Source organism: Crocodylus porosus, unplaced genomic scaffold (genome assembly GCF_001723895.1).
Source record: "Crocodylus porosus isolate Cpor-Errol unplaced genomic scaffold, CroPor_comp1, whole genome shotgun sequence".
NCBI lineage: Eukaryota > Metazoa > Chordata > Crocodylia > Crocodylidae > Crocodylus > Crocodylus porosus.
Genome location: NW_017728906.1, coordinates 59,871,345 through 59,885,442, shown reverse-complemented (window position 1 = coordinate 59,885,442; position 14,098 = coordinate 59,871,345). Strand labels below are relative to the sequence as shown.

General features: G+C 40.6%; 1 protein-coding gene across 2 annotated transcripts in view; it reads left to right on the top strand.

The window, feature by feature from the left end:
• Window positions 1-13,640, top strand: part of PHEX (phosphate regulating endopeptidase homolog, X-linked) — a 172,791-nt gene extending 159,151 nt beyond the window's left edge. For both annotated transcript variants that reach the window (XM_019529177.1, XM_019529178.1), the window contains 4 exons: window positions 3,573-3,638; window positions 3,757-3,861; window positions 5,506-5,582; window positions 7,284-13,640. In XM_019529177.1, the coding sequence (XP_019384722.1) occupies window positions 3,573-3,638; window positions 3,757-3,861; window positions 5,506-5,582; window positions 7,284-7,386 (351 nt within the window). In that variant the 3' untranslated portion in view covers window positions 7,387-13,640. The remainder of the gene's footprint in view (window positions 1-3,572; window positions 3,639-3,756; window positions 3,862-5,505; window positions 5,583-7,283) is intronic.
• Window positions 13,641-14,098: the final 458 nt, after the last annotated feature.

Sequence of the window (14,098 nt, the reverse complement as noted above, 5' to 3'; positions counted from 1 at the left end):
ATTTGACCCCAGTATTATTTCCTGCCATGGCAGGGGGTCGGACTAGATGATCTGCTCAGGTCCCTTCTGACCCTAGAAACTATGAAACTATGAAATGGACTCATTGAAATCAGTGCAGGGGTGACTGGTGCGTCCTGAGTCTGGAGGGGCACAATTTGTGGGCAGGGCCGAAGGCGGGCTAAAAGCTCCATATCCACTCCTATGCTTAGGGCTGGATTATGACAGGGTGGGGCCCTAAACTAGGGGTTTCCAATCTTTCTATGCCACAGCCCAGCAAACTGTGGACCAAAAGGGGCCAGCTCAGCAAACTACAGACCACTGTCTGTAGTATACAGGCAAAGCTACCTCCGCCCCCCAGGTGGGGTGGTGGGATCAAACCTCAACTATGGCTGCTGTGGGATCTGCAGGAGGAGCCACGGCTTCTCTGCCTAGCTCTGCGGGGCTGCAGTTTGCTGTCCCAAGTGGTGCCAAATTGGGGGCCAATCTCAGGGGGGCACGTGCCTCCCCACCCCCTCTACCAATTGCCTGTGAATCAGTGAAAAAACACTCATTTGCTTCCATGGGGCCAGCATTTAAACATGGTTTGGGGTTGAACTCTCACTCACAAGACCCACCCTCTGCTCTTTTTCCATTTCCATTTTAAAGTCAGGTTTAACTCACTTGCTTCTCACAGGAAATATATTGTTTAAATTACCACCCAGTTTTCAAATGCATCTTTTCTAGGGCTGTTTAAATTATACCTCTTATCTAAAAGATTTTCCTCTGACCAATCAGAAATCCAGCGACTCAAATTTTCCATAATATCTGTCACCAAATCGAAACATGAAAGAGCTCCAGCTGATTATGCTCTGTCACCACAGAAGAGCCTCTTAAGACCTAGATCAGTGATTCTCAACCAGGAAGTCAGGGCTCCCAAGGGTGCCACAATATCTTTTGTAGGTTACCATGAGGTGTAAGGAGATATGCCCTGGTCGAAGAGATAAGCAGACAAGCAGAGGTTCAGACTATTATGCAAATAGGCAAGCACTGTAATAAATAAGTTGATTTTTTAAATGGGGTGCTTGAGTCTATGAAGGGTTCCTTGAGTCTAAAATGGTTGAGAACTACTTATCTAGTTGATATAATGTAGGAACTCATCCACTTCCTCCATGATGCTTTTGTTGGCTCATCTATCAATCTGTCTTTCTGGGGGCTACCAGTATGATGAGAAAGATATGTGTCTTTCCCACTGAACAATCGGAGCTATTGCTGCTCAGGTGGGAGCTGCTGTTGAGGCCATACCAGGACCATGGCTTCAGTACAGCTTTGCTGAGGTGTGGGCGTTGTAGTTTATCCTTTATACAGTACTTTGACTGGATCCTTTCAAATTGCCCCTGTTGGTGATGATGGCATATTTTCTTGTTTTTTCTTTGTATTTCTGTCTGGAACAATGGACATCAAAGAGCTCCGTTTTCCACATGTAACTTACCTTTCTAACATGGAGGCATGCTGCAGTTTTTACATATTATTAGTCTTAAGTATCTTATGATATGAAAATGTCTTTATTGAGATATTTAAAGAATGAAAAGGAAATATAGCGAGATATGCAGCCTCACAATTTGGATATATTGAAAATGCAATGTGTTGAGATTTGTTTAAAGAGCTTCTTTTGTTCTTCCATCATTTTCACAATCTTTTGTGGCACTATAATTTCTGAGATCTGACCCAGAGTCAAATGGAGAGAATCCCATTCGTTACAATAGCTTTTCACCAAGCCATCTTGCCAATCATAGTTTGTCCTTGCCTCGTCTCAGAAACTATTTTTACTTCATTTTATCATCTCTTCATGCTTGGCAATCAAGTTTGAAAATAGGATTCTAAATTTTATTCTATAATTCATTAGATGAATATTCTAGAATACAACTGATTAATCCCAAATGAAATTTGGTAACTCTAAGACTTTTATAGATGTGGCAATAATATAGATGCTCAGCTTGACAAGACAAGACAAGACAAAACAAAACCAAACCCTAGAAGTTCTTGAAAATGATAGTAACTCTTTGCAAGAAATCAGGATCTGGGGTTTAACAAAGCATTTAAATGATACTCATATCTATAGCACACATAGTGTTGTTTTGTTTTTTGGGAACCATGCTAGAAAATGAAAAGAAATCTCCTTTGTAAGTTTGTAAAACTTTTTATACACTATTCTTTCTCTGGCATATTCTTCATCAGTGACCTGGATGAGGGTGTGGAAAGCACTCTGTCCAAATTCACAGATGACACAGAACTATGGGGCGAAGTAAACACACTGATGGGAAGAAAATGAATCTAGGTGGACCTGGACAGATTAGAGAAATGGGCAGAGAACAATAGGATGCAATTCAACAAGGACAAGTGTAAGGTGCTGCACCTAGGGAGAGGGAATCACCAGCACATCTATAGGCAGGGGGGATGACCTTCTTAGCAGCACAGCAATGGAAAGAGATCTCGGAGTCGTTGTTGACGCCACGATTAATATAAGTTGTCAATGTGGTGAAGTAATTAGCAGAGCTAACCTCACTTTGTCATGCATTGGTAGGTGCCTCACAAACAGGTCCAGGGAGGTGATGCTTCCCCTCTACAGGGAGCATCAGGCTGCAGTTGGAGGGTCCAGATGAGAGCCATTCGTTGGTTAGAGGCCTGCAGGGAAGGCTCTACGAGGAAAGGCTGAGGGACCTGGACCTTTTCAGCCTCTGCAAGAGAAGGCTGAAGGGGGGATCTTGTGGCAGTATACAAATTCACCAGGTGGGACAACAAGGGATAGGAGATGCTTTGTTTACCAGGGCACCCCTTGGAATAACCAGGAACAATGGCCACAAGCTGATAGAGAGAAGATTTAGGTTGGACATCAGAAAGGACTTCTTCACAGTAAGGGTTGCAAGAATCTGGAACCTTCCATGGGAGGTGGTGCTCTCCCCTACCTTGGGGGGTCTTCAAGAAGAGACTGGACAAGCATCTAGCTGGGGTTACCTGACCCCAGCACTTTTTCCTGCTGAGGGCAGAGGGTCAGACTCAATGATCCACTGAGGTCCATTCTGACCCTAGCATCTATGAATCTGTGAAACTATGCTCCTCTATGTTGTACGCTGATAGTTGTAATGTAGCTTTGTAGCAGAAAATAGAAAGTTATGTGAAGAAATAAATGTAGCTTCTCTTATTTAGGTGAAAAAAGAAAAAGAAAAAAAACTTTGCAAATTCCCAAATGTAACTAGAGCAACATATGTTTCAGGAGAAATAAATGCTACTCATCGAAAGCACAGAACAGATTTTCTGGTGTATTGCTCCCACTTTATACTGTGTTGCCATTGGGATCTAAGCTCTAGGGTGACTAGCTATAGGAGAGCAAGTAATTATTTACTGAGATAAATCAAAATTATATTGAATACATTTTCTCATTGGAAAACAGTTTTCTTTTCTTAAGCTGAGCAGATTTTACTGGCTAAGGATTTGGCTCATAACCTCTATCTGTTTTTTTCCCCTTTCTGTCAAAGTTGTCCTTGACATGAAGTTTATAAAACAGTCAATTGAATTATGTTCCTTTATTTCATTAGGTAAAAGGGAAGAGGACTTTGGCAGAAAACATTGCAGACAATGGAGGTTTGCGAGAGGCTTTCAGGGTAAGCAACTGTTTTATTTCTTTATACTAAGAGAAAAAAATCTGAAACAGTTCAGTAAAAGCAACTGCTCTTGAGTTCTGTATCTACTGAAGAACACTCAATATCTCTCTCTCTTCAGGCCTATAGAAAATGGATTAAAGAGAAGAGAGGTGATGTAGAAGAGCCTTTGTTGCCAGGCATTGAGTTCAATCACAACCAACTTTTCTTTCTGAGCTATGCCCATGTGAGTACAGGAAAAAGTTTTTAAGGTGTTTGTGTCTATTACACTTCATGTGGTACAGGGAATGAAACCCCCACTTGGTTTTAAATGGAATCCCACCCACCCCTACCATTTATGAAATATAAGAGACTTATAAATATAGAGCCATTCTTTTTCCAAACCTACTATTTTTTTTCTGCTATTTCTCTCCTGGTGCCTTTTCAAGGGCCTTCTCCATGTTTTCTCTTATGCTCAACCTTTCCTACCCCCAACCTTGAGGTCCTGCCTTTCTCACTGAGATTATTCTTTTGAGAATAGCTTGTTAGTCATCCGTTTCCTTTTGCTTCTCTAACAGAAACATAACATGGAAAGAATGGCCCTGGGCAGTTCTCTCTCATCTGTCCTCCCTCTCTTGGCTTCCACATGGAGCAAGGGATGGCCCACTGGGGTTTTCCTCTCTATCCTTCTGGCCCTATCACCCTGTAAGACATGACTGCAGCAAGTGCCACACTCGCTCAGCCCATGGTGTGCTACTGCTCTCTAAACCCACTTCATCAGAGTGCATCCTCTCTCTGCCACTTTTTAAGTAGTTTAACTTCCTGGTGCTGATGGCTTCTGCAGGTTAAACTGCAGTTAAAGTACTGAAAGGGACTAGGGGGTGCCTCACTCTCATGTACTCCTTTCCTCCCTCTCTCTTTGCCCTTGAACTTTTCAAGAAGTGGGGAGGTCAGAGCAGCAGTGGCAGTGTGGGGGTGAGTGTATAATCAAAACAGAAAACATAATTTATCAACTTTGAGTAAAACTCACCATTGCGCAGGGTTCTTTGTACCCCTTAAGTCTTTCATGCTGAGGCTTTAAGTGATACAAAGCACTTTTGTAAACCCTCTGAACAGAGATTCATTTGATCCTGTTTAATGGCTCTAGCTATTGCTCTGAAACAAAGTGTGTGATCTCAGTTCTGTGCCCACTTCGGGCACCTTACCTACTTGTGCACATTCAGAAAAGAGGCACCTGTATAGTAATATTAATAGATGTACACTAAATGTCCTTGAAGTCAGATTGTGTTACTTAGAGCATAGGTACTGAGCAAGCTGAGTTCTGGCATAGATTGTGCCTAACCCCTTGTTATGGTCATTTATAAGCAGGGCAGGTATTACTAGTATGTTAGGAATTGTAAAGTAAGGCCCATTAAAGAAAACTTGAAAAAAGCCCTGTTAAAAAAGAAACCAATGTTCAAAATAATGAGCTAATGTACCAAATGCTATAGCTGAATCTCTTAAAAAAAATCTCATGATAATTCATATAGAATGCACTGATATTTGATAATTTTAATGATGAGAGGGGAGGGGGTGACTATTGAGATGATGCAACTCAGGGCAGGGAGCAAGACTCATTCATTATGAATCTCAGGGGAAAGAACTGAGAAGGAGACTAAGATCAGGTGACTTGAGCAAGTGGGTGGAGGACAGCAAGCAGTTTAGAGACTTAAAAACAGGACAGTACCAACCCAGAGCTAAATAAGAAGTGTGTGGAGGTGAAAAAATCGGGGAATCTGGTTGCTTTCTGTCTCATCTATGCAATAATACATATACAAAATATAGCAGCGTCAGCTACATTTTGAAAATATGTATTCAAAATAATGTGTGTTCTGCTTTCTCCTTCTGTTAGGTACGATGTAATGCCTTTAGACCAGAAGCTGCAAGAGAACAGATACATATTGGAGCTCATAGTCCTCCCCAGTTCAGGTATCATTTACCTGGGTATCTGGACAGCTAATCAAGATGTGCAGTAGTACTGACATTATGGAAGGCATAGGAGTAAATGCAGTATGAGCTCACAGAGGCATAGCTAGTGATTGGTGTGCTCTAGGCAGAGATGCCAGAGACCGGGGAGTTGGGGAGGTGGTGCTAAGTACTGGAGCGTCTTACCTCACCCAGGCTGCTGTTACTGCAGCACAAGATGCCCTTTACCCAGGTAGCTGCTGCTGTTGCTGCCATAGCCCAGGCTGTCTGGGGTCACCATTCTGGTGTCCCCTCTAAACCAGTATCTGAAGCTGGTGCCCCACTCATACATGTCTAGTAACACTACTGTAAAATCAGCTTGCATTTGCTTAGAGCTCGGTTATCTGTATGCAAATGCTTCTATTATCCTGACTTCTGTTGTTGTGAAGTTTGCACCTCTCTTGAAATGTGTTTAGATTTGAACATACTTTGATTTCCTCCATATTTCATGTTCCAGGCCTGAGCACAAAGGGGTCAGTTGTCTACTTCTGATTTCTGTGTAACAGACTTTTCTCAGAGAATGTTTCCATGTTCTAGGAATGTGAGACTCCTAGCTCTCTCACTCTCTCTCTCCTGTAATTATACAGTAGCTGAAATGTCTTAAACATAAATATATTTTCAAGAATTAGTTTCTGCTTGGTTAACTGTGGCAATAGCTGTATATAGTTTATGCCCAATTTGTCAAAAAGAATCCCTAGTGACTTCATTGCAGGTTACATAAGCAGAGCCCTCCAGAAGCAAGCCCTGAATATCTATTTGAAACCTTAATGTGAAGCTGTATTTTTTTATTGGGAGTCTAACGGTATATTATAATTCTCCTTACAAAACTGACCTTTAGATGTTCTTACATTAGTTGACAACAAATTTCCTTACCAGCAAAAAGCCTAGTCACTATAAGGAGAATTTTTTTCTGCCATGCTGAGCTGCATTGAAAAGTTGATTGCATATAGTGGGGAGAAAGTGATCCTCTGCTGCATAATGAGGAGAATGAAAAAAGATGTGATTAATTACGTAATAGAGCCATTTTCTGCCCTTAGTTGAGACTTCCCCTCATTTTAGTAGCACGTCAAATCTCAGATTAGTAAGTACACAGAGGCTTAAAAACATAGGAGTAAACAACAGCAAACAAAATCTGATTCTGGCAGTAATGAAGTAATCACCTTTTGATAGCACAAACAAATACAAATCTGGAAGAAGAGAATATGGGCTCTCTGCTGTAAGAGAAGGAATGATTCCCCACAGCTGGAGATGGTCTCTTCAGTTAGGGTTAAAAGGTGAACTGCTTCCTGTGCTATATGTTTTGTGGGTGAAGAAAAAGAATATGATACTGATGCACTGATATTTTGGCATGGCTCCTTGGCTGGTAAGTTAAAGCCAAGTTCAGACATGATTGCTCAGAGTTACTTACATAAAGCTCCACAAAATTGTGTTGATCTTTGAAAAAAATGATAGCAAAACTGGTGGCTTAACCCTTTGAATGAAAGAACAAAATTCCCTGAAATTCCTAATCTCTCTGAAAGCTGAGAGTGGGGCAAGTAGAAATACAACTCCCACAAGTAGGAAAAAAAGTAAGACGTGAACCTTAAACATTGAGCATCATTGTACAAAATGGATGGTGTATAATTTCAAATGAGCCCTGACACTTGTTTTCTTTATCCTTTACAGAGTTATTGGTGCAATGAGCAACTTTGAGGAGTTCCGTAAAGCTTTTAACTGCCCAATAAATTCAACCATGAATCGAGGTGCAGAATCCTGCCGGCTGTGGTAGATGGACCTTTCAAATTGTATCCTGAGAGGGGTCTATGACATAAACTGCTGTTTCTGAACTCTAATCTATTGCTACATTTTCAGAGCCTTATTCAACAGTGTGGAGAATTAGCTTTCTTTTTAATGCATCTTCATCATGCCGGTAGATAACCTGCACAGATCTAATCACTGTCTGTTCTGGTTCTGGTAACTTTAAAAACTGTACAAGAAAGGGGAAAAAAACAACCCCGACATCCCTCCAAACCCTTTCTATGCTGGTTGCATTGCTGTTGATTGATAGTTGCATTTACCCATCCTACTTTCTGATTCATAGGTCAGCAAGGGGTAAACGGTACAATCCAGTTTTAATCTATTGCTTTGCAGGGGAGCTGAGCAAAATGTTCCTATACAAAATTAATTCTTTCCAGATACGGGAATTCATGAGAATTGTGGCATAGCCATCTCCAATCTGCTGTGCTACAACATTTTGATCACTCACATTGTCATTGCCCAGCATGTCATAAATGATACTGTGTGATGTCAAGACACAGGATTTTATATCAATTCAGTTTAACGTGTCAGCTCAGTGCCTCAGGTTTTGGAATACTTTCAAGTTGGAATGGTTTCCATCTGCAGTAACCACACACAAGAGGCAGTGTTATATCCTTGTTTCTTCGTTTAATTGAAGAGCATGGTAAAAATCAGGAGAACTGTAATGGGCCTAGGGATGAGCACTCCTGACACTGCAAACACTTAATATTATATTGACTCCTGTTCCTAATGGGTATAGTATCACTCATTCAGGGTGGATGTCACTCCTTTTTAGAGGGACCAATGGGTTGTGTGTGCACTGTTTAGGTTTCACTTTAAGCCCTTGGCATTACTAGTCATCTAGTTAGTCTTGGCTCAAATGGAGCTTATGTGGTGCCCAGAGCTCAAAGCAGGTGCGCTAGCTATGCACACTAAGTTGAAATCTACCTGGGCCTTTTAGAGAAGTGAGAAGCACAACTCAAGAACTTAGCATGCAACGTTTGGCTTGTCTGCCTCAAAAGAAATGCTCAGAAGCAAACAGTTTTCCAAATATGGTAATGTAATTAGGCCAATTAAGTCTGTCATCTGATTTTCAGCAACAGTATTCACAAAAGTGTGTTTAATGCAGTGGAAAAACTATACCACATAATAGTTATTAAGGAAAGGCCAATAAAACTATGAGCTCTCGGAAGGAAATAGAGAGAGATGGGTTTTATATATACAGATTGGGTATATCTAATTTTATGTAGAAGAATAATTCCACATTGGCAGTAGTTGGTTGGTATGGTTAAGTCAGGGATGATTTTGTTTTGAAGGGCTTTACTGGATGATCTCATGAGGCCCTTTACAGCCCTATTTCTTATGCTCCTAAGTTTTATGTTAGTATTTTTAACTACATTTTAAAAAGATCTTTCCCCTTATATTTGCCAAAGATTTTTTTTCTGGCAAATACTTTGTAGGAGTTGGTTTTAAACTAAACAAATGGGGTTTTTTTGGACAAGTGCCTATTTTCTGTATGTCTCATGAAAGAAGATGAGACACCATGGAAAATGTTATCTGATCAGGGAGATAAGCCCATAGAAGAGAATGGCTGTAAATGAAGAGGGACAGACAGGCACCTGGGGTCTGAGATGTTATGCAATGTCTTTTTAACCAAAATATTGTTGCTTCCCATAGCTTTTCATTTTAGTCACTCAAACATAAAGTAGTCATATTTTTCCTGAACTATCTTCCAAAAATATCATTCAGATTGTTGGTATGTGTTGCAGGGCCCTTATTCATGCAAATAGTCCCGACTTTTTGCAAGTAAGTCTTGGACTTCTTGCATGATGAACAGTTACATTTATTAAGTTGCTTAGTACCAAATACACTCCTGTTTGGACATATGGACATTAAGATTACTTAGAGTTGCTTTGGATAAAAACCATAAGATCAGGAGTGAAACCCTGGCCTGATTAATGTCAGTGTCACTGCTACTGTTGACTTCAGTGAAACCAGGATGTAAGCCCAGATGCCTATCTCTACTCTCTCAAGCTATAGAGTACAGAAACCCAGTTTCATAACAATTGGCTTTCTGTTCAGATTTCTAGCTCTTTCTCTGTATTCTGCTGGATATAAATACAGCCAAAAAAACTTCTAACACTTATCCTGTTAGTGCCAGCCTCAGCTCACAACTGAAGAAATGCAAAAAAATGAAATCAGTAAAATTATCCAAATTGTTAACTGGCCCTGGAAAATCTTTAGATCCATTTTGAATGGACTGTTACATTATTTCATTCAAATTTGCTCAAAGCAATTCAAATATAGAGTTGGGCACAGAAAAACATATTCTTAAATACAAATCCTATGAGCAGTGTTCGTCAGTGTCAAAAACATCATCACACCTGTGACATGCAGTATGGATACGGATTAAATATGGCAGCATAATAATATTTGGAGATACATTATGGATGTAAAAGTGATACTACCCTTTCTCAGTCAGGACATAAATTGACAACTAAGAACTTCACCCTGGGAAGAAACTTCCTTTCCTTTCAGATGTCTCGTAGTATACTGGCCTTTGTCAGATACAGGAGAGTAGGTTAGATGGGCCATTGGTTGGATATTTTATAGCATTTTCCATGTTCCTAAAGACAGTTGTCTTTACAACTACAAAATTCTCATTCTTTAATGCCAAGGCCCACATGACCTTTAAGTCATTAACAGATTGATTGTGCTTCAAGTAATAACCCAGCTACACGTGCAACTCAATTAAAGACATGATAATTCGGTAAATGAGCCCCACAGTTATTACACATATATGTGGATATATGCTATTCTTTTATAATGTGGAATGACTCTGTGGCTCATTTGTATGATGCCCAGGTTTATAGCTGCAGTAGCCTGATGCCATGCTTGCAGCTGGTTGTCAGGTTGGGCTCCTCCTACATGCATGTGTGGCATGGCAGAATGCGTGACTCCTGGAATCAAAGATTAGATCCCATTATGTCTTAAAGTGAACATCTGTCAGGGGCCCAAGATAAAGAGATTTAGAGGAATCTATTACAAAGCCTCTTATGGTTTTAGTGTGCTTTGATTTTCCTGTGTTCTGCTACACAGACTACCACAAATGACCCTGTACATACAGATGCATGCATATATACAGAAGACAATAGATCCACCTTGTACGAGGAGTTGCTTGCAGGGCAAAGGTCAGATAGACAAATTGATTTTCAACCAAATATCTAGGGCTCCATAAATCATCATTGCTTCTTAAAATAAGAGTTGGGATATAAAAATTACAAATGATGCCATGAAGAATCTCAGCCATCCCCCTCTTAGTAACTTGAAAAGGAGAAAGAGAAAGAGAAACAGAACACAGGGTTTGTCCCTCTTCTATCCATTACTGCGACATCTTGCTGATGTGTGGTGCAAGAGTGGTTAAGATTTCTTGCTGCAGCTCTAGAGGCATGAGAATGGGCTCCACTGTAGACTCATTGCAAAAGCAGCCGCCACCCAACCCAGCTGTAGATTTGTACCAGACTGTACAGGCTGGGGAATCAAAGGTGGCTAAATGTAATACCAGCTTCTTCACTCCTTTATGTACCCTTGCCCATAGAAACTCATGTGCTATAACCATGCTTAGTTTAGGCATTTTTTAAATTTGATTCCTGTGCCTTTGTGGTGCTTAACCATCTAAGTAGGTGTTATTTCCATGGAGATAGCGTCTTCTTTATTAATTTAAATGTGACAGCTCATGGAGTATAATGATTCTCCTGGGTACCAATGGTGCCTTCCCCTTAAAGGCCTGAAATTGCACTTTTGTCTTTTTTAAATGTCGCTCTTGCTGATCCTGGGAGTTTCTAGTCTCAGGTCTTTCCAGGTTGCTACACGTTGTGTCTCTCTACGGGTTTAAAAGCCCGCCTTGATGTTGATAATCAAAATTGATCTTTAACTTGTGTTTAGTCTGTTAGTTGTTAGGTGCCCATTGGAAAACAAAACCAAAGATAATTAAAATATTCTTCAGATGTATGTTAACCAAATTCATAATAACGGCCTTGAAAAATCTTCATTACTAGTAAGGGAAATTTTTGAGAAATATTCACTGCCAGAAATTGTTCCAGGAAAGGGAGCAGTATAGGCATTTGGCCTGTAGCCACCCCGTCTCTCCTGCTCTCCGTGCCTTCCCCAGACCTGTGATTACTCTGGAAAAGACACAGGGAGTAGCAGCTGCTCCATTCTCCCTGTTTCTGGGGAAGTAGTAGGGCAAAGTCCCCTGCCTACACCTCAGACAGGGAACCCCACAAACGGGACTGAGCACAAGGCTCTTAAAATGTCATGTGTTGGGGAGGAAGCTCCCAAACTGCCCAGTTTGGGGAAGAGGGAGGAAGCAGTGGCTGCTGTTGCCCTTTCCTCTCTGACCTATCCATTGGGGCAAAGATCTCCTCCCATTCCCCAAACCAGGGACTATCTTTTTTTGGGAGCAGGCAGGGAACAACTACTATTGCTGCTCCCCTCTTCTCCCGAACAAGACCAGGAGGGGAGCATGCAAGTATTCACTCGTGTGAGAGAGTTTCTCTTGCAAGGGAGATGTTACAGGTTGAGACCTGGAAGATCTTTTTCCTAGAGGAGACATATTTCTCCTGGGAGAAATTGAATCCATGCCTGTATGCTTATATAGTTTCTACTGGTAGAACTTCAGTTTTCCCCATAGAAGCATAACACCTGTATGTGGCCGGTGTCTCATGAGCTTTTATTCATTCCCACTATCTCTGGACTCTCTTGTAACCAATGTCTGCTTTCACAATGGCCCTCCCTCTATATCTGCAGTGCTGTGCTTTAACACTGCTAACCTACCAACTAGACCTAGAGTTGGACCTAACTCCAGACCCACCAGCTGCACTTACCTTACCAAATGATTTCACAATATACAGCTAGTACCTGCAGCTTCTAAACTGCACACATGTTTTGGAAAATACTGAAAATCAATATTTGCTCCCCATTAAAAGGGCCACAATACACCCCAATCCTGGAAGGTCTGGCAATAATCCTTTTAGCATCCTTCTCATTTTAAACACAATTCTTTATTTTAAAATGTTTTTGTTTCTTTGTCCAGTATTCAGACATTAGCTTCTGGTCAGGGTCAATGAAAAATAGCTAGATAAAATTCATCCAATATGTGCATTGTAGTGTGTGAGCTCAACGAAATTATCTCTGTTACAACCCAAACCAGAAATGAAAATATATGAACCTCACCCCACCCCACCTTAACTGATTTGGGTCTTAAGTATGCAAGCCCTTAATGCTTAGGGCATGTTTCCTTCACCTCAGGACTATGCCAGGAAGTGCAAAAGCACCCCACCAAAACCTATTTAAGCAGTGCTAGCACCTGCCAATAAACATAGTCAAGATAGACAGCTAATGAGCAGCACTGGGCAAGTGCCCATTAGCAGCTACATTATATTTCGGGACTCTAGCATGGAGTTGGATGCTCTGTGGCACTCCTTAGCCTAGTTGAAAGTGTAAACATATCCTCAGGAAACTTATATACACTACATTTTATATGCTCAATATTTCCATCAACTTTCTTGGTACTTTTTCCAGTATGTGAAGTTATGCATGTGTTTAGGTCTTTGAAGAAGCAAGATCTTATGAGCTCATCTTTACACACAGGTAGCCCCATTGAGTTTATGCACATGTGTAATGGATTTACATGCATAAATTATTGCTGGATTAGGGTGACGAGCTGGAGTACAGAAGGGGCAATAATTTGTAAACTAGTTAATATAAAATTCCATCTTTCCCCTTGTGCAGGGGAACTTTTACAGTTTTAAATGAGGAATTTATATTCTTATGCTAAATATGCTTATTAATAAAATATTCCAAAAGTTATGTACAAGTTTTCTTCAAGTATTATTCAACGGGTCCCACAGATGGGGGACTTATTACAGATTCAATTGCTGTAAAATATGTAATTCTCTAAAAAGGAATAGTAAATACCAGATGACTCAAGAGGCAGAGCTGCATTTCTGATTTGTCTTTTTTACCAGGATTTCATTTTTCTGTCAGCCTGTTGTATTTCCTACCTGTTTTTCTTTGCATAAGAACTTGAGTGAATAAATTACAAACAATCGATGAATTTAAAAAGCCAGATTTCAGTATACACTGTTTGGGATCTGACTATGATTCCAACTTGAAAAAGTCATTGTTGTAATGTGTAATATTTGTAAAATGTAATAAAGAACAGAAAGATCTGGCTTACATGGTCCCAGGTTTTCAAGGCAATGATTGTTATTTATGAGGAACATAAGACTGGAATGGACTTCTTGTCTCAGTCTCTTTGTGCTGTCCCAGGCAACCATGCCATATAATCTTGTTCATTAATGAATCAAGCTCATTAAGTTGTACTGGTTTGATGGTTATAAACCTCATTTTCATTCTAAATGTATTCGGCCAGTTCCTCCCTTCCCCCCTTTCTTTTTTTCCCCCTTAGCTTAAAGAAGTTTTTTCTCTCCCTTGTTTTTACTTTTTTGAAATATTTAGACAGAGCCATCCTTTCCTCTCTAAGTTTCTGTTTTGCTAGGCTAAAAAGGTCAGGCCCTTTGAGCTGTTCTTATAAAGTAGTTTCATAGTTATTAGGGTCGGAAGGGACCTGAGCAGATCATCAAGTCCGACCCCCTGCCATGGCAGGAAAGAGTACTGGGGTCAAATGACCCCAGCAAGGT